The following is a 27,063-nucleotide window of genomic DNA, read 5'->3' as shown; positions in this document are numbered from 1 at the left end:
TCATCAAACCAATGATGACTGGATAAGGACACCACCTCCCCTCTTTAAGCCTGAGGCAGACACAGCAAATTAATCACCGTGCTCTTTCTTGTTAAATCTACACTGGGAATCAGAATCCTTCTCAACATCAAGCCAAAGCTGCATGATGACTTTCATAGACCCTTAGGCATTTCTGCCTTCCTGGGCCTTTTCGTCCATTAAAATAAATAAATAAATAAATAAATATCCATTAAATATTGCATTTGACAACTGCTTTGATTTAAAAAAAATGAATACAATCTTGACTGGATTAATTATATGTTTTTTTCTTTTAATTTTAAAAGAAATGAAAATTAAAACATATTCATAACCTCTAAAAGTGTCATGGGCCCTAGACACTGAGCCTAATGGATGAAGTCAGGTTTCTTTGCTTATACCCTGCTATTTCACATTCATTGAATTGATTGTAAAGATATAATAATAATAGGATTAGAGTTGTTATTTAATACCCATTCTTTGTAAATACATTAGGGGCTGTAAATATAATTAGTTTTGTCCAGACTATTGACATGATAAGCTATGTCTAACACTCTATTTACTGCTGTGGAAATGTGAATTCATCCAAGTTTTCCGAGGGGCAATTTGACTCAACAAATCAAAACCCTAAAAGCATTTCTTCTACCCAGTCATTCCACTTGTCAGAATTTGGCCCAAAGTAATCATCAGAGAAGGGACCAATTGTTAGGTTATCAAAACATTGTTTACCCAGCTGTGGACTTCGGGGTCCATGCTCTGGCTCAAATTCTGATGCCCAAGGCATGGGCAGTGGTGTCTGTGGGAGGAGCTGCTGAGTGTCGCTGGGCACTGGATTCCCTGTACCTTCCGGCTTTCGCGTTTTGAGGCATGGATTTATGGAACAAAAAGCAAAACTGGAGTTTCCCTGAGGACGAGAAAATTCCACCCATGGACTGCAGCAGCCCCTTCTGCCCAGAAGTTTCTAGACTACTGGCATGTCCTACAGATTTCAGGTGTGCCATATCCACCTCTACAGTTGTATAAGCCAGTTTTTTGCAATAAATCTCTTAATGTATGAAAAACAAACAAACAAACAAGCAAGGGAACCCAGCTGGTTTAGTCATAGAGCATGCAACTCTTGATCTTTGGGTCATGAGTTTGAGCCCCACATTGGCTGTGGAGCCTACTTAAAAATAAAATTAAAATATTAAAAATATATATTATTTAAAAAAACAGAAAACGACTGTTTATAATAGTGAAAAACTGGAGTCACAACCTAAGCATGTCACATCAAGGAATGAGTTAAATAAGTGATGCTACCTCCAAAGGATAGAAAATCATGCAGTTGTTTTAAATGATGCAGCATAGTGTTGAATGACATGGAGAATGTTCATAGTTATGGTATTAAAAAAATCAAGCTATAAAACAGTAATATTAGTTGGGAGTTGTGATGCTCTGGGCTGCAAGTCATTGAAACCCCAAGTTAAACTGACTTAAACAATAAATGAAATCTGTTGGCTCAAATAACAAAAAAATTTAATGGCAGGGAGGGCTTCAGGTGAGTTTTGATCCTGTTGATAAAGTCACCAAGACCTGATCTCTCTCCATTCTGCTTTCCATAGTGTCAGCTTGTCATTAGGCCAGTTACCTGCATGGTGTCAAGATGGCTGCCAACAGGACCACAGGCTTCTTTATTCATATCTAATTAAGGGAAGATGATATTTTTTGGTAAACTTCTCAGGAGAGAAAGCAAGCTTTCTTTCCCAATAGCCCTTAGCAAAAGTCTCCTTATATCTCACTAGTCCATACATGATCCAATCATATGGCTAGGGGAATGGAAATTGCTCATTGGCTTAACCAGTTGAGACCCATTCCAGAAGCCTATCAAGGATATGGGCTCCAATGGATGTTGTAGCATCAACAGAGTAGCCAGCCAATTTTATAAAATACACATATAAAGACACATATGCCTAGACCGAATAACAGAATTTAGAAGGAAACACCCCAAGAAGTCAAAATGGTCATCTCTTGGTAGATGAAATTACAGGGTGAATTTTTTCTCCTTTATACTTTTTCCCATATTTTCCATAATAAATATGTATTAGCTAAATATAAACAGTAAACATTGTTTACAAAAATAATGGGACAAATGCCATGGGTTGCCTCAACCTTACCCCATACCTCAGCAAGAGCCTCAGAGTGGCTGAAGCCAGTGGTCCCATGGAGCCTGTGGCTTTTCTGCTGACAGAGCCAAACCTCAGTGCCTCATGGGCCCACGTTGTTCACTGGACAGATGCCAACAAACCACTCTCATTGCATTAGCCTAGATGCTGTGGCCTAGAAGGGCCACAGCCTGGGCTGCTGAGGGTTGACTAGCCAGCCAGTAGAACCAGTGGTAGAGACACTGGCCATAACAGTACCGGGAACATTCTGGCATCAGTACCCATGGGAGGCCCAGAGCTCCCAGAACAGATCTCTGCTTGTAAACCATGCCCTTAAGTGGCATTTTGTAATCTAGGCTAGCAGTTTTCCTCAGATGGGTCTGGGTTTGGGGTTTTGTCTCTGATGGGGTCAGACTCAGGGTCTGAGGCAGCCCTTAGCCTAAGGCCAAGTTTAGAACTGAATCTGGGACTGGAGTCAGGGCAGGGCTCAGTCAATAACTGGGCTTGGGCCTCAGTCAGTGACCAGGATCAAGGCTCAGTCTATGACTACACTCAGGGCTCAGCCTTTGACCACATTCCATGCACAGTCTGAATCCAGGGCTTAGTGTGCTACCAGAGTTGTGTGACCTGGGGTCAGAGCTCATTTTGAGGTCAGGATTCAATCAGTGATTTGGCTCCATGCTCAGTCTGTGTCTGAGTCCATAGCTCAATCTGCCACCAGGTTCAGGGGTTAGTTAATGACTAGACTCAGAGCTCAGTCTAGACCTGGGGTTGGGGCTCAGTCTTAAATCAAGGGTTAGTCTGGACTGGGGTTAGAATTCAGTCTGTGACGATGGCTCAGTCTTAGGTGAGGATCAAGGCTTAATCTGGGTCTAGAATCAAGGTCTCAAACTGGGATCAGCCTCAGGGGTTGGATCAGCCTTGGGCCCCAATTGGGTTTAGTACATGTGTAGAGTCACGGTTCAATCTAAGACTTTGGTCAAGGTAAGGTATAGGCTTAGTCTTGGCATGGGATCAGGGCTCAGTTAACACCAAAACTAGGGTTCAAATTGGATCTGGGATCAGGGCCAGGGTTTAGTCTGGCTCTATGCACAGTTCTGAACTCCAGAAAAGCAATTTCTGGATACATGGGAGCCCAGGGCAGGTCAGCCTGCAGGAAACAACAGCCCCCAAGCAAGTTTATATTCTTGCAGTAAGCCTCCCCTTCCTTGCCGAAGCCGGTGTCCTAGAGCCTTCTAACCTACATGGCTCTGCTGCCCAAGATCCCCTCGCACCAGAATAAAAATAGCCACTCACTTCAGAGCAGCTGACAGCGGGTGCTGGGCTGTCTGGGAGGAGGGGGAGCAAAAGAGAGGGAGGAGGGATGCCTGAGCTCAGCTCCAGCTGTGTGACCTTGGGAAAGTCACTCCTTCTCCTTGAAACCCATTGCCTGTGGGGCAGAATGGGAGGTGAGGATGACACCTGTGCTCTCGAGAAGGTGAGAATGAGGAGACAATGACATAACACGTGGCACTCAGTACCAGTAAGGAACCTTGGAGTGAAGGGAGGAGAAATGTTCTTCTGTGCCCTGTATACTTCCTTCTCAGGGAAGACCTCCTTAATGCTTACCTCTTCCACCTTCCCATAATACCCTATGGCACACTGTACATCTCCAGAGATTTATCAGCTAGTGGCCACAGTGTGACTTCCCTTACTGTGGGCCTCAGTCAGGGTGGTCAGGGAGCAAAAGGAAGGAGGGCACACCCTTTTGTACCATTACCATCCTCAGGTGCTCTTGAGAGGTGGCTCAAGGAAAAGGAATAGGAAAGAGAAAGTCTGCCTTCCCTGTTTATGGTGGATTTACTCTGAGCCAAAGGACTATGAGGGCACATATCCAAATTTTACACGCTTTCATAGCCCAGACCTTCCATACTCCATTCTTTTGTCCCTGCTCCTCCCTCTGCTTCCCAGGACACTTCTCCTTTTTCCAATTTGGCAATACTGACTCTCCTTCAATGAAGGAGTTCAACAGTCACTTCTACGGGGGAGAATTATTCACTCCCTGCCCAGGAACCTTACTCTTTGACCCCTACTGGCTGTGTAATCCCTAGAGCTCAGTTTCTTCCTCTGTCGAATGGGGATCTTATTACCAACCTCACAGGGTTACTATGGAGAGTAAGTGAGATAATTTGTCAATCATCAGCTCCCTCCTTTCCTATTCCTGACCTAAACAGCCTGAAGTGTAGCACTAAGAGTTTCCAAGAGAGGGTTGGACAAGATGTACCCTCTGCCTTAGTACACCCCCCACCCCGACTCCCTAGAGTGAAAGGAGGGAGCCAGGAGGGGCCTTTGGAGACAGCCGTCTCCAGGGGGGCGGTTCTCCCTGGCAGCTGCCCCCAGCCTGCCGCCCGGAGCCCCAGAGCCTGTTATCAACCTCCTGAGTCATCACACCAGGAGCTCAAATATAGCTCTCACCCTGCTCCCTTCTCACCCAGGGTCCGCCCCCCCCCCCCACCTCCTTCCCCTGGCAAAGCCACATCTGGGTCTCAGAGCCCCTTTCCCTTCCCCCCAGGAATGTAACTAACACTGGGCCACCAGTGATCAGTTTCAGATCAACCAAATGGGCAGGTTGGAGCAGATAATGATGGTGATATTGATGACGATGATGGCACTGGTGATGATAACTTCAGAGCAGCTGCCCTTACTGAGAGCTTGCTTGTGCCGGGCTCCATGCTAAACACTTCATATGTGTTATCTTGTATTTTCACAGCAATCTTAGGTGGTACGTATCATTTTTATCTCCCTTACACAAATCAGAAACCGGAGTGACCTCCCCAGGTAAGTCAGTGGCAGGGCCAGAAACAAAATCCCCTATGGGATCTGACTTCAGGGAGAGAAGATGATAGAAAATCCTGGGCTGTCCCGCAGTGTGCAGGAACGCTCTTCTTGCTCATTTGCATGATATTTGCCTGGCTTCCGAAGGACATTGATGCCCCTGTCCTACCCCTGGATGGCTGAGCCCTATGACAGATCCCAGTCCCTGCCCCCACCCCGCTTCCGGGATTACATCCGAGGCTAGTACTCATGGGGGCCTCAGCTTTCTTTTCTGTACAATAGGAGTCAGAGGACTGGGCAGGGTTAAGTTCAAATTGTCCTTCCCTCTTTAGTGGCTTGAGCACCACCACCATGTCCACTCTCACCTCTTCCTTCACCACCCCCTCCACCTTCACTTTCAGCTCTACCACCATCTCCTCCTCCATCAACATAACACCCCCCACTGTCTCCCTGCCCCTACCTCTCCTTCACCCATTACTATCACCCTCATCACCATCACCATCCTCCCTTCATTCTACTACCTCAACCATTGCCAACATCTATAACCCTTATCACCTCCACCACCTCTATTTATACGAACCATCGCCACAGTCTCCATCATCCGTGTCAGTCCTCCACTTCCAACATCATAATCGTGTACATCACTATCTCCACCACTACAGTCACCTGCCCGGTAACCATCACTTCCACCACCCTTCATCACCCCCAGATCCTTTCTACTCCAGGGCCCTAATGTGACCTGGGCCTCTGCTGCTGCAAATCCCAGCCTCACAGAGACGCTGGCCTGGAAACACAGACTAGACCCAGAGACTGTCAAGCAGAGGTGGGAAGCCCATCCAGGAGAAGGGGATGAGGCATCTGTCCACATGGCTTTCACACAGGGGCCACGTAGTCCCATGGGGATACAGAGGTGACTATTGACCAACAGAGAGCTCTGGGTACAAAACGCTGCACCTTTTCTTCCTAAACTGAGTGAGATCACTCCTCTTGGAACAATCGAGCAATTCCAGAGGAATCAGGATTTCAGGGGCTGCTTAGCAGATAAAAGTGAGAGAGGGAAAGAGGCAGAAGCAGAGGGCCCACCATCCTCCCTGGCCACCTCTGAGCCCTGTCACGCATTCACTCTTCTCACTCAGTGATTGAGTCAACCGCTCATTCAGCAAACACTTCCCCAGACCCCGTGCTGGGTCTTGGCCTTCTAAGTTTCCCAAGCCTATATTTGACCTGCCAGTCTGTTCCCCCACTGCTGGGCCTTTCTCCACCCTAGTTCCCTACCCCCAGATACCCCAATTGGTTCCTGCGGGTCTTGGGTCACTGAGAAAACTCCCTTTCCTCACTGAAACTCCCAAGACCTCCCCAGCTCACCAGGTGACCTTGAGCTAGTCCCTCACCCAAACCACACCCAGTGAGTGCCTGAGAAGAAAGATGAGAGGGGCTGGCCTGTGGAGGCAACCTGGGCTGGTGACAAAGTGTTTGCAGGATAGCAGGGGGTGGTGCTGAGGCTGAAATGGGAGGGGACTCCAGTGGCTGGAGCCTGAGTGTCTGGCTCTGGGATGGAAAGGATCAAGCCAGGCTGGGGCGGGCACCAAGGCCCGAAAATGGGGCAAAGGTGGGGGCCAAGGCAAGCCCTGGGCTGGCAGGGAGTCAAGAAGGTTGCGGGATCATGGCAGGGATTCAGGTGCCTCTGCCATCCTGAAAAGGGTGCTGACCTCTGAGCTACCTGTCTCTACCTTATCCTCAGGTGTGTCAATATCCTACTCTTGAATAAGGGCCAACCAGGCCTACTGGCAGGAGGATGGGGCAGACAGACAGCCCCCTCCATGCTGCCAGTTGGGAACCAGGCCAGGCCAATGGGCACAATCTCCACCCTGCCCCATGGCCATTGCAGCCTCAGCAGTCAGCCTGAAGGGTTCCCAGAAGGTAGGCCACCTCTAGGCTGGGAAGTGGGTGCCTGTGTCTTTAAATTCTCAGCAGGTTGAAACGGCTGATGACATCACTGGTTCCCGGGAGCGGAGGAGCTAGAGCCAGAGCCCGAGGGAGCCCGGGCTGCTAGGGGCTGCAGACATGGAGGGCCAGAGCAGCAGTGGCAGCAAGAGGCCAGGGACCCGGGCTGGCCTGCGCCCCCTGCCCATGCCCCATGGGGTTTCTCAAACTGAGGCACCTTCTAAGGTAAGACCCCTAAAACCTAGCCCTCCCATCCCTGATCCTTGGTCCCACACACCCCCACGCACTGCAGGCACCCTGGTGCCCCTGGCTGAGGGGCTGGCACTCTCCTTTGCCCACCAAGCAGGGGCTAGGCAAACAGGACACTTTGGGGGCTGAGAGGGCAGTGATGGGACACCCAGAGAGAGATGGAGTTATCCATAGCTAGGAGCCCCCAGGAGAGCCCTAGACTGGGTGTCAGGGAATCCAGCTGTGCTCCAGCTTTGCTGTGTGACCTTGGGCAAGTTGCTTGTTCTCTCTGAAGCAATGCAAAATGAGGAGGTTTGTCTTTGTCCCTGAAGACTAAAACGGTGACATCTGGGATGTCTAAGTTGTTAGTGCTGGAGGCGGTGTGGTGGTTGGGGGGACACTTGGAGCCAAGGAGGATGCCCAAAATGCAGCCTCAAAGAGCTAAGTTTGGGGAGGAAGGTGGAGGCAGAGTTTCAGGTTCTCTGAACCGAGAAGGACACTGGACACAGACAAAGCTGCATGTCTGGAGGCAGGAATGGGGCCACCTCAGGGCGAGTGTAAACCTTCTGCTCTCCCTGGCAAAGGACGTTTTATCCCGTCTTCTGGAGACAGGGGCATCAGAAACAGAGGACAGATGGGAAGGGGGAGAAGGTCCCAGCAGGGCCTCATGTCCCCCCACTCCACCTGCCAGACAAAAAGAGGGTACATGCTTGCCTGTCCTCAAAGGTAGGGGAGATGGGGAGAAGGTACAATTTGGGCACAGAGAAGTGCAATGCCAGGATCAACAGAATCCTGGACTTTGAATGTTAGAATCACACTTGATGAGAATGGATGATTCCACGGGCTCAAATGAAATCCTAGCAAATGTTGGGGTCATAAATGCAGAGACTATGAGACCAAGGCTTCTCAGGAACAAGGTGTGGCCAGAGATCCTTCACCAAATTCCTTCATTTTATAGACAAAAACTGAGGTCTTGGGCAGAGAGGTGCTTGCCTAAGGTCACACGGAGCTGGGCTTGGAATTGACATGGCCAGTCTTAGTCCTGGGGTCTTGCTCCTACATGGAACTATGGGTACTGATGAGGAGGACAAACAGGAGCACGACCGAGGAGTTCGGGATGCTTGGCAGCGATGAACCTGAGGGTTCCTGGGTGCTGTGAAGGGAAGGAGGGGTATTTAATAAGCTAGACCCGAAGTGTCCAGAGAGGACAGATCTGGGGTGTCAGGTCAGTACCCCTTAGCCAGGAGAGCAGCAGGAAATGCAAGGAGCGTTTCCAAGGGAAGATGGCTTCAGCCATCCAACGCTCCAGCATGACCAGGGAGTTGGTGTCAGCCAGGAAGGCAAGGAGATAACCCTTAGGTTCAGGCTCACACCTTGCCTCCTTTGAGTTGGGGTCTTAGTTTCCCCATCTAGGAGAGGTGTCAGACTTGAGGGAGGGGATAAGTTTCTGCATCCTGTTTCCTCCCAAAATGAAGGTGATTCACAGCAGAATGGATTGAGGTGAGAAATTAGGAAGAACTTCCTTGCAAAGATGTGCGTTTCTTAGCTAGATGGAGTTGACCGGGGTCTCTATGGAAGTTGGGGCCCAAGCCCCTGGTTAGGGCTACCCTAAGTCTTTGACTTGTCTTCTGCAAGGTGGACTCAAGTTTTCAGCTCCCAGCGAAGGAGAATGCAGCCCCAGTACCCTCCGAACCAAGATTGGCTCTAGCACCTGTGGGGCCACGAGCAGCTAATCCACCTTCCACAGAGGGGCCAAGGCTGGCTCTGGTGTCTCCCCGACCCATCCTGGCTCCGCTGTCTACCCCTAGCAGGCAGAAAACCGCTCCTGCCCACCACAGTTCCAACCTGGCTCCAACGTCTGTGGGCCAGTTAGTCATGTCTGCCCCAGCTGGGCCGAAGCCTCCTCCAGTGACCTCAGGCTCAGTCCTGCCTCCAACATCCCTGGGGCAGCTGGTAATGTCTGCTTCAGCAGGGCCAAGGCCTCCCACAGCCACTCTGGGGCCCAGGCTGGCTCCAACATCCAGGGACCAGAAGCAGGTGCCACCTGCCTCCGTGGGACCCAAGCCAGCACTCGCTGCTTCGGGCCTGAGCCTGGTCCTGGCATCTGAGGAGCAGACACCACAGCCCCCCTCCAACTCTTCCCCAGTTTTGTCATCTTCTCAGGAACAGGCCCTGGCTCCAGCATCTGTGATACCAACCCCAGCCTCTGTGGGATGGACACCTGCTAAACAGAGGGATGCCCCAGCCCCTAAACCTCTCCCCTCTTCTGAAGGGCATCTCCAGCCTTCAGCTCAGACATCTGGTCCTTCGGGCTCCACATCCTTGATCCAAACACCCCCAGACCCCCGAATCTCCCCCTCATTCAGAGCCCGTCCTGAGGCCCCCCGCAGCAGCCCTGAGGATCCTGTCCTGTCCCGGCCACCCCAGACCCTGCCTCTGGATGTGAGCCAGAGCCCTCCAGAGCCTACTACCCGTTCCCCAGGACTTCTGTCCCCCACCTTCCGGCCAGGGGCCTCCTCGGCACAGACTGTGCCCCCACCTCTGCCCAAGCCACCCAGGTCTCCCAGTCGTTCCCCCAGCCGCTCTCCCAACCGCTCCCCTTGCGTCCCCCCCGCCCCTGAGATGGCCCTCCCCAGGCCTAGCACCCAGGGGGCAGGACCTAGTGGACACCTGAGCCCCAGTGTTCAGCCCCAAGAAACTCCAGCTCCGGTCACCACCTCCCCTTCTACATCCACCTCATCATCCTCTTGGTCAGCTCAGCCTACCTGCAAGAGCGACCCTGGCTTCTGGTGAGGGGGCCCTCTCCCGAGGAGGGTTGGTGGGGCTTGAGCTCCAAAAGTAGCCATTCTTCTAGGGTGGCTTACCCTACACTGCCCCAATTTATTTCCCTGAGGAAGACTCCTTGCGGGTGCTGTGCCTACTGTGGGATCTTTAGAAGACAGCATCTCCTGCTAAGGGACTTGCCCACCCCTGCCTCCCTCCGGGAGAATCTAATAGGAGGGATATTGGGCCCACAGTCCTTCTGAGAGCTTACACCCACGCCTGCCTCAGTTTATTTCCCCAGAAAGAGCCCTGTGGGAGGGAGGTTGAAGATGAGGGAGTGGTGCCCAGTGATAACCCCTCCTACACCCCCAGGATCACTGTGGTCACGTGGAACGTGGGCACCGCCATGCCCCCTGACGACGTCACATCCCTCCTCCACCTGGGCAGCGGTGGCGATGACAGTGAAGGGTCGGACATGATTGCCATTGGGTGAGGGGGCAGGGCATGTGGACCCCGCTCCTGAACCCCTTATGCCTCCCAGAGCTTTGTCCATGGGAGGGGCTTCTAGGGCACTCCCAGACCCATAGCGACCTCATCTCCCACCCTGACCCCACCACCAGGTTGCAGGAAGTGAACTCCATGATCAACAAGCGGCTCAAGGATGCACTCTTCACAGACCAGTGGAGTGAGCTCTTCATGGACGCGCTGGCACCCTTCAACTTCGTGCTGGTAATGTTTCCCTCAGCCCCTGGAAGGGTGGAGACCCCTGGACTCCTGGACCCCTGGACTCACCGTGGGGCCTGCTGGGCCTCTGTTGCCAGGTCTGTGAAATAGGAGGATGGAGGAGCAGATCTGAAAGACTTGGGGAAAGGGCACAGTGGGGCAGGAGAGTTGTGTGGGGTCCCTCAGCCACGTTGCCTCTCGCCGCAGGTGAGTACTGTGCGGATGCAGGGCGTCATCCTGCTGCTGTTTGCCAAGTACTACCACTTGCCTTTCCTGAGAGACGTGCAGACTGATTGCACACGCACTGGCCTGGGAGGCTATTGGGTGAGCATGGGAACAGCCCTGGAGGGGACAAGGCCCCAAGGGGTCTATAGATTAGTTCCCTGGTCCCCCAAGCATAGGCAAGGTCCCCTCCCCTTTGTCCACCTCTTACCCTGAGGTTTACTTCTCCCCAACCCCGCCCAACACCCCACACCATTTTCTAGACCCAGCCCTCTTTCTGTTCCTGACCCATCCCAGTGTTCCGATCCTTTCCTAGAACCCACCCCTCTCTAAGCCTTTTCTAAGGGCTGGCTGGCCTCGCCCCTCTCTTGCCCCGCTCAGTGCCTCTTCTATTTGCCTAGGCCCCACCCTTGACTCACTCCACCCTGTCTCCCAAGGGCAACAAGGGTGGAGTGAGCGTGCGACTGGCGGCCTTCGGGCACATGCTCTGCTTCCTGAACTGCCACTTGCCAGCGCACATGGACAAGGCAGAGCAGCGCAAGGACAACTTCCAAACCATCCTTAGCCTCCAGCAGTTCCAGGGGCCCGGGGCACATGGCATCCTGGATCACGAGTATGGGAGCTGGCAGGGCTGGTGAAGGAAGGGTGGGTCTCAGAAGACAGAGTACAAATACTTGGCCACAGGAACCTGAGGGCCAGCCTGGGTGGACCTTGTGGGGGAGAGGCAGAGCCTATGGGGGTGGGTGACCACCTAAACTACATCTAGGAACACGAATGCTGGTAAGTTTGATGGTGGGGCAGAGCCTGCTGGGTGGAGCTTTGCTGAGGGGTGGGGCCTTGCTGAAGGCCCCAGAACCTAACTTTGTTCTAGATCCACATCCCCCTGCTGCTCCTTGGCAGGGTAGATATGCTGCCACCCACTCCACCCACTGCATCATCACTAGGGGCATCCAGTGCTGTCGTTGGATGGGGGTAGAGAAGGATCTTTCGCCCCATGGACCCTCCTGACCCCCACCCCTGAACAGCCTCGTGTTCTGGTTTGGGGACCTCAACTTCCGCATTGAGAGCTATGACCTGCACTTTGTCAAGTTTGCCATTGACAGTGATCAGCTCCACCAGCTCTGGGAGAAGGACCAGGTATAGAATCCCAGCCCACACCCTAAACACCAAGCACACAGAGCATGACTGGACACACTTTTGTATCCTCAGCTCTTGCCCTTGCCTTCACCTGCCCTGTCCAAGCTGTTGTCCAATTCTGCCCTTTTGGACCTTCACAGCTCAACATGGCCAAGAACACCTGGCCCATCCTGAAGGGCTTCCAGGAGGGGCCCCTCAACTTTGCACCCACCTTCAAGTTTGATGTGGGTACTAACAAATATGATACCAGGTGAGCTCAGCACTGGGACGAGGTGGACACGTGGGCTGAAGTCGTCTGGATAGGGAAGAAAGCAGGGCAAGAAGTAAGGCTGGGGGCTGTGCCTCAAACCCTATCCCCTGAAACTTGGGTCACCCCTGCTCACTGCAGTGCCAAGAAGCGGAAGCCAGCCTGGACAGACCGTATCCTGTGGAAGGTCAAGGCTCCAAGTGTGGGTCCCAGCCCTTCAGGACGGGAAAGCCACCGGCTCAAGGTGACCCAGTACAGCTACCGTAGCCACATGGAATACACAGTCAGCGATCACAAGCCCGTGGCTGCTCAGTTCATCCTGCAGGTGAGTCCTGGCTTCATGTTCCCCTCATGACATCCCCAGGTCCAGCTCAGCATCCCTTCATGGGGACATCCCCATGGCCCACCAGTAATCCCTTGCACCTGCCTTCAGCAGCATCCATTCATCATAGCAGAGTGGGAGTGGGTTATGATCTCCATTTTCAGATGAGGAAACTGAGGCTCAGAGACACAGCATCATACCAGGGTCACACAGCTGATAAACAGAAGAATTAGGATTTGAACCCAAGCTAGCCTAATTTCAGAGTCTATGCCTTTTCCACTAATCCCTAACTCTGTTCTGAGAAAGGATTAGGGCAATTTATGCTAAAATTCGCTTTATATATTCATATAATAAGACCAGCAAAATCAAAATGTTCATTCAGACTCCATATAGTTTTTATTCATATTTATTCATTATTTGTTTATCATTTTACTATGTGCCAGGTGCTATAAGTGAGGTAGTAATGGGGAGGAGGAGTAGAGACATGAAAAATACAAAGCTAAATTCTAGTTACTATAATTTAACATTGTGTTTAGGGTTGAGGTCTCTGGTTGGCAAAGTAAAAAGGAGAAATGCTAGAATGTCAGAATGGGACCTGAGAGACCATGTAGTCCAACACTCTGTTTTTCTATGGGGGAAACTGAGGCCTTCCAGTGGGGTAGGCATGTACCCCAAGCTGCACATACTCTCAGCAGCAGAGGAGGGTAGATCCCGCCTGTCCAGTCCTGAAACCCAACTCTGGGCTCTCCGATTCCCTTGATCTGATAAGAGGGAACCCTGCAGACCAGAGAATGTTTTCCCTGGTAACTTTGTCATGTGGTCAGTCAGTGGGCCATTGGCCAGTATCCTCAGCTGGGAATGCAAATCTGCCCACATCTGGCCTCCCATAATCTTTGGTAAGAGACTTGGGTATGAAGTTTAACCTTCAGTCAGGAGCCTCACCTCCAGAACCACTCCTTCTGGGTGACTTTTGAGTGCCACTCCTTTTGGGTACCCTGACCTCCCCTCCTCATCAAGGACTCTGACCCTTGCAGAATGTTACCTGTCGAGCACCTAATACATGCTAGTCCCTGTGGCTTTGTCATCCCTTTGAATGCCTTAGTAGGCCCTGAGATATCAAAATTCTCCTCCTAGTTTTACTGGTGAGGAAAATGAGGCTCAGAGAACTTAAGTCTCTCATCCAAAGCAACACAATCAGAACGGGGCTTAGTGGGAGTTTTGACCTGCAAGGCCCTGGAGAGCGTTTCTAAGAGGCCACCCCAGGCAAACCTTCTGTTAGGAACCTAGGGACAGGGAGAAGATGTGCTGGTTTCTTCTGGAACAGCCTGGCTCAAAAACTGAGGAGTGAGGGAAACCTGAAACCACTTAAACAGGGGAGCAGACAAAAGCTGGAGGCTGACACACCATCTGAGTCCTGAGGGACAGAGAAAGAGCAATGACAGAAACAGGGCTACACTATTCACTTCAAAGCTGTATTCTTACTCCCTTACGAGGCTATGGGCATAAAGAGCCCTGGGCTGGAGGGTAGAAAGCCCGGCATTTATCCTAGACCTATTCTTTTTTTTTTTTTTTTTTTTTTTTAAGTTTATTTATTTTGAGAGGCGGGGAGAAGGGGCAGAGAGAGAGAATAAGAGACCGAGAATCCCAAACAGACTCCACATTGTCAGCACAGAGCCCGCTGCAGGGCTTGAACCATGAACCATGAGATCATGACCTAAGCCGAAATCAAGAGGCAGATGCTTAACTGACTGAGCCACCCAGGCGTCCCTATCCTAGACCTGTTTTGCCTCAGTTTCCCAGTCTGTAAGGTGGTTTCAAAGACCCTTTATCTCAGCCTATTTTTGCTGACTCAGGCCCAAGGGCCCTAGGTACATGGGATACTCGAGGGTCTCCCCTGATGTTCCCCCTGCCCCTGGGCAGTTTGCCTACAGGGACGACGTGCCGCTAGTGCGGCTGGAGGTGGCAGATGAGTGGGTGCGGCCAGAGCAGGCTGTGGTGAGGTACCGCATAGAAACAGTGTTCGCCCGCAGCTCTTGGGACTGGATCGGCTTGTACCGGGTGAGAAGGGCAGGGATGGTCAGTGACTCAGGGAAGGGAGGGCCTGGAAGAGCAACTGGGTACCTAGGGGGAATTACTGGCTTCTCCAGAGTTTGTTGCTACACTGGGGGGCCACTGGAGTAAGGTGATAGGAGTCATAACCCTGATTCCTCTCGCCCCAGGTGGGTTTCCGCCACTGTAAGGACTACGTGGCTTATGTCTGGGCCAAACATGAGGATGTGGATGGGAACATCTACCAGGTACTTAAGGGGAGGGGAAGAGTGGGAGGAAGTCCCTGTGGCCCTTGGGCTCAGGACTTGGCTTGGTCAGTCTTTGAGGCTGACCCCAACCTGGGCCTATGCCCTGGGCCCATCAGGTGACCTTCAGTGAGGAGTCACTTCCCAAGGGCCATGGAGATTTCATACTGGGCTATTATAGCCACACCCACAGCATCCTCATCGGTGTCACTGAGCCCTTCCAGGTGAGTAGGTCAGACTGCAGGACCAGGGGTACTAAAAGCCCCTGTTCAAATGTCACCAGCTTCCACATTCTGCTCCATGATCTCCTACAAGTAGCCTAACCTTCCTGGGTCTGCCAATGGCTAGGGTTGGAGTGGTTCCAAGATGCCTTGAGTGGCTGGTTGGGGAGTGAGACAAACCAGTAACCAACCTTCCTCCCAGATCTCGCTGCCTACCTCGGAGTTGGCCAGCAGCAGCACAGATAGCTCAAGTGCCAGCTCAGAGGACGAGGATGACAGTACCCTGGAGCTGCTTGCACCCAAGTCCCGCAGCCCCAGCCCTGGCAAGTCCAAGAGACACCGTAGCCGCAGCCCGGGCCTGGCCCGCTTCCCCGGCCTTGCCCTGCGGCCTTCATCCCGTGAACGCCGCGGTGCCAGCCGCAGCCCCTCACCCCAGAGCCGCCGCCTGCCTCGGATGGCCCCTGACAGGGGCAATGATGGTAGCAGCCGGGGCAGTAGTGAGGAGGGGCCCTCTGGGCTGCCTGGTCCCTGGGCCTTCCCACCACCTGTGCCTCGAAGCCTGGGCTTGCTGCCTGCCTTGCGCCTGGAGACTGTTGACCCTGGTGGTGGCGGTTCCTGGGGACCTAATCGGGAAGCCCCAGCCCCTCATAGCCTGTCTCCCAGTCCCCAGGGCCGGCAGGGGCTAGAGGAAGGGGGCCTGGGGCCCTGAGGATGGATGGGCAGATGGGCCCAGGCAGTCCCCACTGTGCCCCAATCTTCTGCAAACCCACCTGTGTCCCTCTTGCTGCTGCTCCAGCTTTATCCGCACCTGCCACTGTCTTGGCCAGGGGTGGCCATCTGGGGTCCCCCAAACTGAGTCCCGGCACCTCAACTGTGACAATCAGCAAAGCCCTATTGGCCCCCATCTGGGATGGGGGGGGCAATCCTGGAGGTCATCAATTAGAAATTAAATTCTCCAGCATCACTCCTGACTCCTTCCTAACTTGTTAGCAGTCTGGGGGTCGGGGTAGTCAGAGGATCAGACTCTAGAGGAAGACGATGACAGATCTGACAATTACCAGGCACAAGCTGTATATATACATTACACATGCCATCTCTTTTAATCTGCACCACAACCCTGAGTTGTGGTATTGAGTTCAGTGCAATTCTTAGACCCCTTTCACAGATGGGCAAACTGAGGCCTCCAGGAGGTGAACCTCTCCAAATCAGACACCTAACCACAGTTTGGCTCTATGTTACAGGGAGGGAACATTTACAAGGTGCTAAGCACTGTCCATGTATTGGTTTACTTAATCCTCAACAATCCTATGAGGTAGGTCCTGATTACACCCTGCTTTTTCAGAGGAGGAAACTAAGGCTCAGAGTCAGGGAGGCCCCTTGCTCAAGGACACAGAGATTTGGGCCAGGGCTGGGCCAGGAAGGGCATGGCAGCTGTTAAGAGAAGGGATCCCCCAGGGAGAAGAGTTAGGAAGCCCTCTCTAGCCACCCTCCTCTTTCCTGGATTCAGACACAGGCACTTCTGTGATATCCCATCTTCTGACCTACTGTCTCAGGCCTCAGCAGATAGGTGCTGGGGTTCCTCTGAGCAGGGTCTTGAGACACGTATTAATTTTGCGACCTGAAGATACATGTACCTCTTACTAGTACCTCCTGAGGCTGCTGTAGTAGGTTACCCTTTCCCCATTCCCCAGAATGAGCCTCTTGAACACCACATCCAAGCACAGAGGGGTTGTATCACCAGCTCAAGATTGCTCAGCACAGCAGGAGGCGTGGTCCAGCATTTCAGCCTTGCTCCCTCTTCCCCCCATCCAGCCTCCTGGCTGTCCACAAGGGCCTGTGCTATGCTTCAATCTAACACATGGAGAGTAGGCCAAGACCCCCAGGGCCTAGCAGAGCCAGGAGCAAGGTCCAGTTTGGTGCCCAGGAGAGCTGGAACTGAGGTCAGTGGTTCTAGGATTTCTGCTGCCTGTCAGGTCTCCAGGCTGCCTGGGTCAGCTGCAGACACCGGTCATAGAATGACATGGGGGCTCTTGGGTGATTTGAAGGCCATACCTGCCCCTCATCTGTGGTCACACCCCAGAGCTGGAGTCGCCTCTGCTGAAGTCGCTGCAAGTGCCGAGCTGACACCTTGATGGCCCTAGGGTCTCTGAAACAGCTGTGAACGGAGAAAAGTGGGGCAGGTGGTCATGGCTGCCAAGGATCCCACTCTGCTCTGCAGACAGGGGGACCGAGGCCTAGAGAGGAGCAGGGCTGGCGCCAGGGAAGGGTGGGTTACATCTAGAAGGGGGCAGAATAAACCTGGGCTAGCACCCAGAGGCCCCAGTTCTGCTGCTAGCTGGCTGCAGAAACCCGGGCCAATCTGGACCTCGGTTTCCTCACCTGTGAAAAGGGAAAGGTAACAAGCAGCTTTCTCTGGGAATCAGAATTGAAATGAGATTTTAGGTTAAAAGCAAGAGTTAAGCAAGTAAGCCTTTTACTGTGTGTCAGGCAGGCCTTGGGCTATATGTGTCACACACGCCATTTCCTTGGCTTCTACATCCATTTTACAAATAAGAAAATGGAGACAAGGAGAGGTGACTCAACTTGCAACGTCACACAGGAAGTGAAAGAATCAACATCAACCCATATGAACCAACTGCAGAGCTGAACCTGGAGCACCAGGGAGTAGGGTATGATGAAAATGGAGCTCAGAGGTGCCCTAACCCCTTTCTCCATCCCCTTAGTCTTGGCACACATCCCCATCCCCACAGGCAACCCACCCCTTGGGAAAATGTCCCCTCCCTCCTGGCTTTGCCATGACTTACCCTGTGCCCTCAGCACAGTCCAGTGGAGGGGTCAGCTTGAAACAGGTTGTGCCTAGCAGCTCCCAAAGTACGCTGGTGCCTGCAGGTGGGCTGTGGAGCCTCAGGAAGCGTGCCAGGCTGAGGGCAGAGGCAGGAGTAGGCTAGGGTAGTGCTTGGCCACCCAGCAGCCCCCTCTTAGTGACTGGCAGCAGGCTTCCCACCCCCCAAGGGTCCAAGCAGGCCTCACCGGCGTGTGCAGTTGCAGTGAAAGAGGGGCTCATGAGCACTATTGAGCAGCTGGAACTTTGTTTCCTGAGGCCCGATCTGCTGCTCACATTGATCCAAGTGGCGGAAGCTGCGGCAGGCTCGGCGGACATCTGGGTTGGGGGAGCATGGTGATGAGGGTAGCCTAGTCCCCAGCAAAGCCCTCCAATGCCCACTGCCATTTAGGAGGAACATAGGCACATGCGCTCAAACACAGTGTCCTCGTGTCTCATGCCCTTCGTGCCCTCAGAGTGCCACACACATCACACACACACACACACACACACACACACACACACACACACACACACAAACACACATGGCAGTGCCACCATAGGGGAAGCCCAGAAGAAGCCTATGGGCTTCCATAGGGGAAGCCCAGGGTGATCAGGAAAGGCTTTTTGGAGGCAGAGACTGCTAAACCGAGGCTAGGAGAAAAATTCGGGAGAGTGATCCAGGCAGAAGGAACAGCATGAGCAAAGGCCCAGAGGTGGGAGAGAGCAACCAAATGAGGTTTGTGAGTTTCAGCTGGGAAGTAGAGTCTGCAGGACCAGCACCTGAAGGCCCCTGGGTGTTGGGACATCATCATCTGAAGTAAGAGGAGCCAGGTGGGGGCTCAGTGAGGAGTGATATGGTTAAGTTTAAGGCTTATGAAAACCCCTCTGGCTGCAGCATGATTTGATGGGAGAGGTTGGGAGACCCCCAGGAGGAGTTTGGAACAGGAAGGGAAACAACACAGTGTCCTCGACCTTGTACAGAGGCAGGGACACCTTCCCACATCAGGAACCCCCAAAGTTAGGTTTGGAACTCACCCTGAGGTTTTAGGCCACTCCATGGCCCCTGGAGGCCTGGATGGGTGACCTCCAGCCAGGCTGTGGGGGACATATCAGGCTGGGTGGAGGCCACAGGGGTCCGGAGGGCTGTGGTGTTGGTTTTGATGGGGTGCTTAGACCCTTTCCATTGCAGTGGTCGCTTCTGAGGACGCTGGTTCTGTTGTGGCTTGCTAGGGGCTGGGTTCTGAAGGCTGGGAGGCTGGGGGGTGGCTGGGGAGCTCCAGGAGGCATTATAGAGGGTCCTGGGCTGGAGGTGGGCAAGAGGTATGGAGCCATACCTTCTGCACCTGGAAGGTGGCAATTGGTAACTCATAATACCCCTCCCAGAAGCCCTAGGTTCCTCTCCATGGAGACCAAGTTTCTGCCAGTCCCATCCCTTGTCCCACTGGGTTGTATTGGGCACCCAGGGAAGGTCTGCATCCTGGCCCTGTCCTGAGGAGAAGACAGGGAGGATGAGGCATCATTCCTTGGAGGACAGACATACAGGCAGGCATCCCTCCCTGGGCTCCCTCTCTGGTTGGGAAGGAGATTGAAGGGGGCAGCTACATACCCTCCCCACCAGTACCACGCCACACACGCCTCCTGCTCCTCCAGCACGAAGCAGGGGACCTCCAGCACATTGAAGAAGGCCACACCCACGATGTCCGAGATGGAGTCCTGCTGGTTCTTCAGGCATTGCTGGAACCTGCCCCAGAGCTGGTACTCAGGTCCCTGGACCACAGAGAGCCACCTGGCTCCTCCTCCAGCCCACCCAGTCACTACCATCCAGGTGGTTTGGGATCCAAGAGTCTCTTCTTCTCCTAGGGTCAGCTTTCCCACCTGCATGGTAGGGTGTCTGACTAGCTGATTCTTTAGGATTCTTTGGAATCCCAGTCTCTGCACCCAGGAACTACTCCACCCGTAAGTCCCCAACCCTCTCTGCCCACTGCCAACCTGGCATCACAGTCACAGTGGGAGATGGTGTGGAATCGGTAGTTTCTGATACCATAGCTGTACTGGAAGGGCGAGATGTTCTGTGGGCATCGGTCATGTTCCCGGCAGCAGAGATCAGGGCCTTGGAAGATCCCTGCAGGAAGCAGGGGCAGGGGCACCAGCTCAGCAGGGTCCTGGGCACCACACACTGGCTATGCCCATCCAGTGCAAGAAGCAGGGACCTTATTCTCACCCCAGCCCTGACACAGATGCCCTGGGCGGCCTCAGACCACTCTCTGTGGGACACTCAGTTTCAAAGCCTGAAGAGAGCACCCACGCGCAGCCTCTACTGGGCAGCTCCAAGTGCCAGGCAGCCCACCCAGGAGCCCTTGTCCAGGAAAGGGACTTACTCAGGGACTAAAGTCTGCCTCCAGAGCTCCCAAGCTCACACCCCAAATAAAACTCAGAAGTTATGAATGTGTGTGGAATGGAATGGCAAACAGGCAGGGTGCAACCTTTCTCATTGGCACGATGAAGCATTGTCAGGATGCCAGTCTGCTCCAACTCAGGTGCCAAAGCCTGCCCCCAGCCTGCCATGCATGCACAAAGACAGCTGTACTGACAGTGCAAAAAAGTCATCCATGTTTGTTTGTCAGTAAAAAGCAATAGTGCCTTTTACTGAGTATTTCCCAAGTGCCTGGCACTTCCCACACCCAAGCTTACAGCAGCCCTGCGAGGGAAATGTCACTTTCATGGTTCAGGTGAGAAAACCAAGGTTCAGAGAGGGGAAGTGACCTGTTCAGCTTGAATTTGCTAACCCAGGCCTTTGGGTCTCAGTGTCCATTCCACTGGGCACCTTGTCCTCATAAAGCCTCCTCTTAGGTGATGGTGTTTTGGCTTGGACAACCTGGGACCCATCCCAGTCCACCCCCTCCCTGGGATGGTGATTAATGAGGACTCCAAGGTTTGACTAGGACGTTTCCCATCTATGACCTAATTCAAGCAACCCATGATGAGACTTATGGTCACCCCATTTTACAGATGAGGACATTGAAGTTTACAGTGGTTAAGTCATTCCCCCAAGGACACACAGTCTGGAAGAATGGGGGCCAGGGCAAAAGCCTGCACTTCCCTCCCCTACCCCCTAGTCCACATCCCCATCACTCACCCAACTCTGTGGAGTTTCCGGCAGAATCCCCGACTCCACACCACAGCGTGCCAGGCATAGTCCAGCCTCTCTTCAACCGCTGGTGTCCTATGCTGCTGGGTGCTCCTCTGTGTCCTTCTGCTTGCTCTTCCCTGACCCCTGCTGCTCGCTTCTCCCTGGCCCCTGCTGGACCCTCTTCAGTCCCTCGGCAGGCTCCCCACTGACTCTGAAGTGTGGCCAGGGCTCTCTGCAGCTCAGGTCCAGGGGTGTGGATGAAGGTGCCCCGGGTGATCTCACCAGTACAGAGAGCACTAAAGGCTGCAGTGAGCTCTGGCTCGACTTGCTGGCTACAAGATTGCAGCCTCCCGTGCTCATCCCAGTGGGTGTGGACCAGGGCCAGTCCCTGGGCATTCTTGCCCAGAAAGCTCAGGGTCCCCAAGGGGCTGCCGGGGATGGGCCTGGCCAAGTGGCAGGAGGTGCTGTCCCAGAGGAGGGCAGAGGAGCTCCCCACAGCCACTCCCAGGAAGCTCAGCATCCCTAACAGCACTACCGGAATCCCCATTCTGTCCTGGCCCAGCCCAGTCAGACAAAGCCCCCACAACACCTACCCCTGGCAGCCCACGAGGCAGCAGATTTAAGCAGCTGAGCGGAAGCGGTGCCCTGCAGACCCTGCGGCAGGGCCAATGAATGGAGCTTTGGGAGGAGTAGGAAGGAGGCTGGAGTATGGGGTGATCTCTGGCTTGTAACTGAATCCACCGGCTGGGCAGGCCGCTGATTGGCCAAGGAGTGTACTTGCCAAGGCCCACGCCCCCATTCACCATGCCTTTCTCATCCAGTCACCTGCTGCCAGCCCCGCCTGGATGGGGACTGTGGGAGCCAAAGCCTTGGGCCCTGGGGCAGGGGGCCAGGAAGGGATCCCTTTCTTCCTAGGGAGGGAAGAGGGTTCAGGGGCTCAGAGGAAGCTCCCAGAACTCATCTTTAGACTCCCACCCCAGTAGTGGCTGCCACACCCACCTCCATGAAGTTGGCAGAGGGCCATGGCCTCTACCAGAGTTGGGTGAAAGAGGTGAGGGCAGGGTTTGGGCCCTGTAGCTACCCCCACCCTGGGAGTTCCTGAGGTTTCTGGTAAAGGGAGCATCCATCTCCTGGCCACCTGGAGTGTGCCCTCCCACCATCACCCAGGGTTGGTTCTAAGAAAGCCTCTTGGCATAATCAGGGAACAGCACCCCAGGGCTCTCTATTTCCTGGGACTCAAAGGCAGAGGCCAGGCCATGCAGCAACCCTCTTGATCTGATGGTGGAAACATAGCCAGAGCAGAACTTGAGAGCAACATGGGGTGGAGCTATGCTCCAGACTTAAAGGGACTATGGCCCCCAGAGGAGTAGAGGGCTGGGCAGCGGTCTCAGTCTGCAACCATCTCCATCCTTGGACTGTAGCCACCAGTGGGACACAGTAGCGTCATGTGCTCCCCAAGAGGAGTGGCCTCTCCACTAGGGAGAGTTTACAGCCAGCACGTGTTCCTGTGTCCCAGAGCTAACGTATCATTCGCCTTCCAATCATCCAGGGAAGTTGGGGTGCTTACACCCATAATGCAGATGAAGAAACTGAGGATCGTTGAGGGTGAGCAAACCTCAGGGGACAGGATCTAGCTAGGGAGGGGTTAGAGGCTGGCAGTATAGTTCTTGGAAAGCTTTACTGGGAGATCAGAGCTGGTAGGGAAAGTGATTGTCTGTCATTCTTCCCATCAGCCTACTGCTCCTCCAACATTCCTCCCCAATCTCCATCCAAGTCTCTTCCAGGAGGGTGAGCCCCAGTGAGGCAGAGCCACGGGCAGAGCTGGGGGAGATGCTCACTGTGCATAGCAGGTAGAAGGGGGGCTTTAGGGTGTGCAGGCCCACCTCTATACTCAGAACCAGCCTGGGCCTGTGGTTCAGGAGGTCATGGCTGGGGACAATGAAGAGGGAGAGAGGGTGGGAGTAGCCCAGAGCCAAACTCCTTCTCTTCAGAGGTTGAGAAAAGGGATGTGGAATAGAGTGTGGTGGTGGGAAGGGTAGGGAGACCTGGGGTTCCTAAAGGTAGGAACACCACTGAACAAAGGTGGGTCCCTCTAGGAAGAATTCTAATGTTTTGAAACCATTGTTCTGGTAATTTTCCCTAACTGGAGGAATGGCCACCCACCTCTGCCCACCTTTTCCATATTACAGAGCTCATTACCCACGGTGGCTGGGAGGTCCCATGGCAGGAACCCAACTTTCAAGGTCAAACAGACCTATCTGGGGTATTGACACTGTGTGACCTCAGGCTTTGAAGTCTTAACTTCTCTGAGCCTCAGTCTCCTTATCTGTATGATGGGTCTTATCACAGTAGTCAGTTCACGGGATATTGGGTAAAACTCTCCACCCAGGGACTGGCATCTAGGATACTGTCACTAAAGTCTCAGGACATCCCTGGGCAGGAAGCAAATTGACCAGGAGAAAGCAAGTCTCCAGATTTTCAGGCCTCAGCATCCATCAAATTTAGTTCCAACTAGGCCATGACCTGGTTTTGTGACTTCAGGCTTGTCCCTCTCCCTCTCTAGGCCTCAATTTCCTCCTCTGTACAGCGAAGAGCATGATGGCAGTGACCTTTGAGGTCTTTTTTAGTCTGGGCCCCAAAAGAAGGCAGGCTGGGGCCTGCCCAGGCCTCAAGGGAAGGTGTCACTGGGTTTTCCCTTCAGATTCCACCCAGTGGCCACGTCAGTCAACCTACAGGACAAGCTTTGGAGCCCTGCCTCCCATTGGGTGCCCCTCAAAAGCCTTGCCACAGAGGATGGCAGGAGCCAAACCAGCAGGACAGGATAGGCCAGGCCCTGCAGACAAAAGGGGAGCTGAGGCTTTCTTCTGGATCCCCACCTGTCTGGAGTGGGGCAGGGTTCACAGTGAGTGAGTGAGGGGCAGGGGTCTGTGGGGTCTGATCATTTATCGCTCTTTTCTGTCCATCGGTCCCCATCGCTCTGTCACCTTTGGCTTCTCTCTCATCCTTCTCTCCCTTGGTCTCTTTCCCTCTCTGGCCCTGATTCTCCTCATTTCTTTCTCTCTCCTGTATCTCTCCCTCTCTCCATCTTTCTCTGATTCTAACGCTCCATCTCATTTTCTCCCTCCATTTCTTTTTCTTTCCTCTGTCTGTGTGGCTTTTCACTGCCCCTCCCCCTGTGTTATTGTCTCTGCTTCTCTCCCTCCCTCCCTCTCTCTCTAACTCATTTCTTGTGCCCTTGTGTCTCTGAGGATCCCTGTCCTCTCCCCTGGCTCTCTTTCCCTCTTTTTCCTGTTTCTCTCTTAATTTTTATCCCTCTCTCTGTTTTCCTTTTTGTTTCTTGGGGTCTTCTGGTTTTTCTCCTCCCTCCCTGTTCTCTTTCTTACTCATTCCCTCATTATGTCTCATGGTTTCCTCACTTATGTGTGTGTCTGTGTGTCTGTGTCTGTTTCTCTCCCCTCATTCTTCTCTCTTCCTTCCTTCTCTGTTTGTTCTCCCCCTCCACACCCTCACCCCAGGCCCAGGACCCAGGGTACCCAACCTTTTCCCAGCCATGGTCTCATCTGATGCCCACAACCCCTGCCCCTCCCTAGGGAAACAGGCAGGGTAGGGCTTCTCATCGACTATTGAGATGGATGGAGAGTCTCCAAAAGGGAAGTAACTTGCCAGGAGTCACACAGTAGATTTGGGAAAAGCCAGGTCAGACTTTCCTTGGGCTGTGGGGAGGATTTTCCGTGATCCTGGGAGACTCTCAGCTCCCCTACCACCTCCCCATCTCAGGGACTTCCTCCCCACTGCCTGGAGCCCTTGGAGCTTGCCTTCTCTACCCCACCAGGAGGGCTCTCTGCAGCTCTCTGTGCCAGGAGAATGGTGTGGGCAGTGCCTAGCTCCAGAACATTCTGCATTCATTCAAAAACAAATAGTTACTGAGTGTCCACTACTGCCAGGCACAGGGGGAGCCCTGAACAGAAAGAGGAGGGAAGGGGGACAGAGCATGCTCAACTAGGGAGATGGAGAAGAACTCATCCCCTGAGGGGACAGGGTCTGGCAGCCCAGGGGAGCCAGGGCCTGAGTGTCACTTGGGTCCTCTAGGAAGCCACCACTAAGATGGAGCTAGAAGTGCAAGAGACTTATTGGAGGAAGTGCCTGTGAAAGATAAAGGGGGGAGGGAAGAAGAAGGATTGGGCAGGGAAAGCCTTCAGACTGTGTTGCAAGTTTGACATCTATGGGGAGAGAGTAGAAGGGATGGAGAACTGGGTAAGAGCATCACACTGAGGTGCCACTCTGAGCAAACATCAGCCAGCCAACAGGGAGCTCTGATGTAAAAATTGCCCATGGAAGAGCCCTGGCTGGGCAGAAATAGGCAGGCCCTAGTGCCTGGCTGTGCCCAGTCATTGGTTGGGGGCTGTCCAGGAGGACAGTGGCATCCACTCCAATGCTGCTACAGATGCTGATGCTGCCACACCTGGGAATTTATCTACCCATTTGGCTGAGGCAGCCCCCACTACAGACCAAAAGAGGAAACTCAATGGGCAGATGGAGTCTAAAATCTGGGAGGAAGCCCAGAAGGCAGTCTTCTCTGTGGTACAGGACGATCCCTCATAAGATTTCCAGGTAGGAGTTCAGCCCCAAGAATACCTGGTATAAACTAAGCCTAGTCCTAGGTCTGAGGGAATAAATAATGAGACACACTGTATTTAAAACTAGACATCTCAATATGTAGAAAAAACACATTAGATTCAATTCAACAGCTTATTAAACTAGAGTAGAAAAGGGAGAGAGAGAGAGAGATGGGGAGTCAGAGGGACCATGGAAGCTATTCTAATTGAACATTAGAAGCTGTGGTGGTTTAAAGATGGGCACAAATTCTCTGATACCCCTCCCGTAAAGTGGTGTAGACTACTTCCTCTCCCCTTCAGTGTGAACTGTACTTAGTCACATGTTTCTAATATATAAAATGTGGTGGACCTGATGTAACTTCTGAGACTAAGTCATAGAAGGCATTGTACCTCCCTCCTTGCTCTTTCTCTTGTATCACTTGCTCTGGGGAAGCCAGTTGACGTGTCATGAGGACACTCAAGCAACCCTATGAAAAGGCCTATGTGGTGAGTAACTGAGGGCTCCTGTCAACAGCCATGCAAGTGAGCCACTTGGAAGCAGACCCTTAAGGCCCAGTCAAGCCTTCAGATGAATACTGCACCACCTGGCCTCCCCTACACCCACCGCCTTTGGTAATAGCTTTATTGAGATATGATTCACATACTATACAATTCACCCATTTAAGTATACAACTTAATGGTTTTAAGTATATCTAAAGTTGTGGAACCATCCCTAGTTGTAGCATATATTAGAACTTCATTCCTCTTTAAGAGTGGATAATATTTCATTGTATAGATATACCACATTTTGTTTATCCATTCATTAGCTGACAGACCTTTGGATTGTTTCCACTTTTTGGTTATTATGAATAATGCTTTCACAAACATTCGTGTAAACATTTTTGTGTGAACATATGTTATAATTTCTCTTGGGCACATACCTAGGAGTAGAATTACTGGGTTATGTGGTAACTCTATCTGTAACCATTTGTTTGTTTTATTTTTTTAATTTATTTATTTATTTTGAGAGAGAGAGAGAGAGAGCGCGCGGGGGGGGGGGGGGGGGGCAGAGAGAGGAGAGAGAGAGAATCCCAAACAGGCTCCACACTGTCAGCACAAAGCTCAATGTGGGGCTCAAACCCACAAAACATGAGATCATGACCAAGCTGAAATCAAGAGTCAGATGCTTAACCGACTGCACCACCCAGGCACCCCTTTGTTTATTTGTTTAAAGTTCATTTATTTATTTTGAGAGACAGAGAGAGAGAGAGAGAGTGAGTGCGTGCATGTGTGAGAGAGCATGGGAGGGGCAGAGAGAGAGAGAGAGAGAGAGAGAGGGAGAGAGAGAATCCCAAGCAGGTTCTGTGCTGTCAGCATGCAGCCCAATGCAGGGCTTGATCTCACAAACCGTGAGATCATGACCTGAGCCAAAATCAAGAGTCA

At 52.8% G+C, this 27,063-nt stretch overlaps 2 protein-coding genes across 4 annotated transcripts; one reads left to right on the top strand and one right to left on the bottom strand.

The window, feature by feature from the left end:
* Positions 1–6,981: 6,981 nt before the first annotated feature.
* Positions 6,982–16,035, top strand: INPP5J (inositol polyphosphate-5-phosphatase J). Of its 2 annotated transcripts, XM_025933396.2 has the most exons (13): positions 6,982–7,139; positions 8,778–9,931; positions 10,278–10,394; positions 10,526–10,634; positions 10,836–10,952; positions 11,288–11,463; positions 11,876–11,987; positions 12,128–12,237; positions 12,376–12,559; positions 14,477–14,614; positions 14,776–14,853; positions 14,970–15,074; positions 15,274–16,035. In XM_025933396.2, the coding sequence occupies exons 1-13, from the start codon at positions 7,035–7,037 to the stop codon at positions 15,778–15,780; spliced, it is 3,012 nt and encodes a 1,003-aa protein (XP_025789181.2). In that variant the 5' UTR covers positions 6,982–7,034; the 3' UTR covers positions 15,781–16,035. The 2 variants fall into 2 exon arrangements, with proteins under 2 accessions (XP_025789181.2, XP_086538167.1); XM_086682041.1 differs by lacking the exons at positions 8,778–9,931; positions 10,278–10,394 and having other exon boundaries at positions 6,984–7,139.
* A 113-nt stretch (positions 16,036–16,148) lies between these two features.
* On the bottom strand, positions 16,149–26,352 carry PLA2G3 (phospholipase A2 group III). 2 transcript variants are annotated; one of them, XM_086682044.1, is made up of 7 exons: positions 21,032–26,352; positions 19,885–20,017; positions 19,502–19,636; positions 18,931–19,238; positions 18,102–18,231; positions 17,876–17,992; positions 16,149–17,226 (listed from the first exon to the last, which is right to left on the bottom strand). In XM_086682044.1, the coding sequence occupies exons 1-7, from the start codon at positions 21,570–21,572 to the stop codon at positions 17,022–17,024; spliced, it is 1,569 nt and encodes a 522-aa protein (XP_086538170.1). In that variant the 5' UTR covers positions 21,573–26,352; the 3' UTR covers positions 16,149–17,021. The 2 variants fall into 2 exon arrangements, with proteins under 2 accessions (XP_086538170.1, XP_086538171.1); XM_086682045.1 differs by lacking the exon at positions 19,502–19,636.
* Between the last annotated feature and the right edge of the window lie 711 nt (positions 26,353–27,063).

The sequence above is a fragment of the Puma concolor genome, chromosome D3 (genome assembly GCF_028749965.1).
Source record: "Puma concolor isolate L17-30 chromosome D3, mPumCon1.1.hap2, whole genome shotgun sequence".
In the NCBI taxonomy this organism is placed as follows: domain Eukaryota; kingdom Metazoa; phylum Chordata; class Mammalia; order Carnivora; family Felidae; genus Puma; species Puma concolor.
This window is presented reverse-complemented; position numbering and strand designations above follow the sequence as displayed.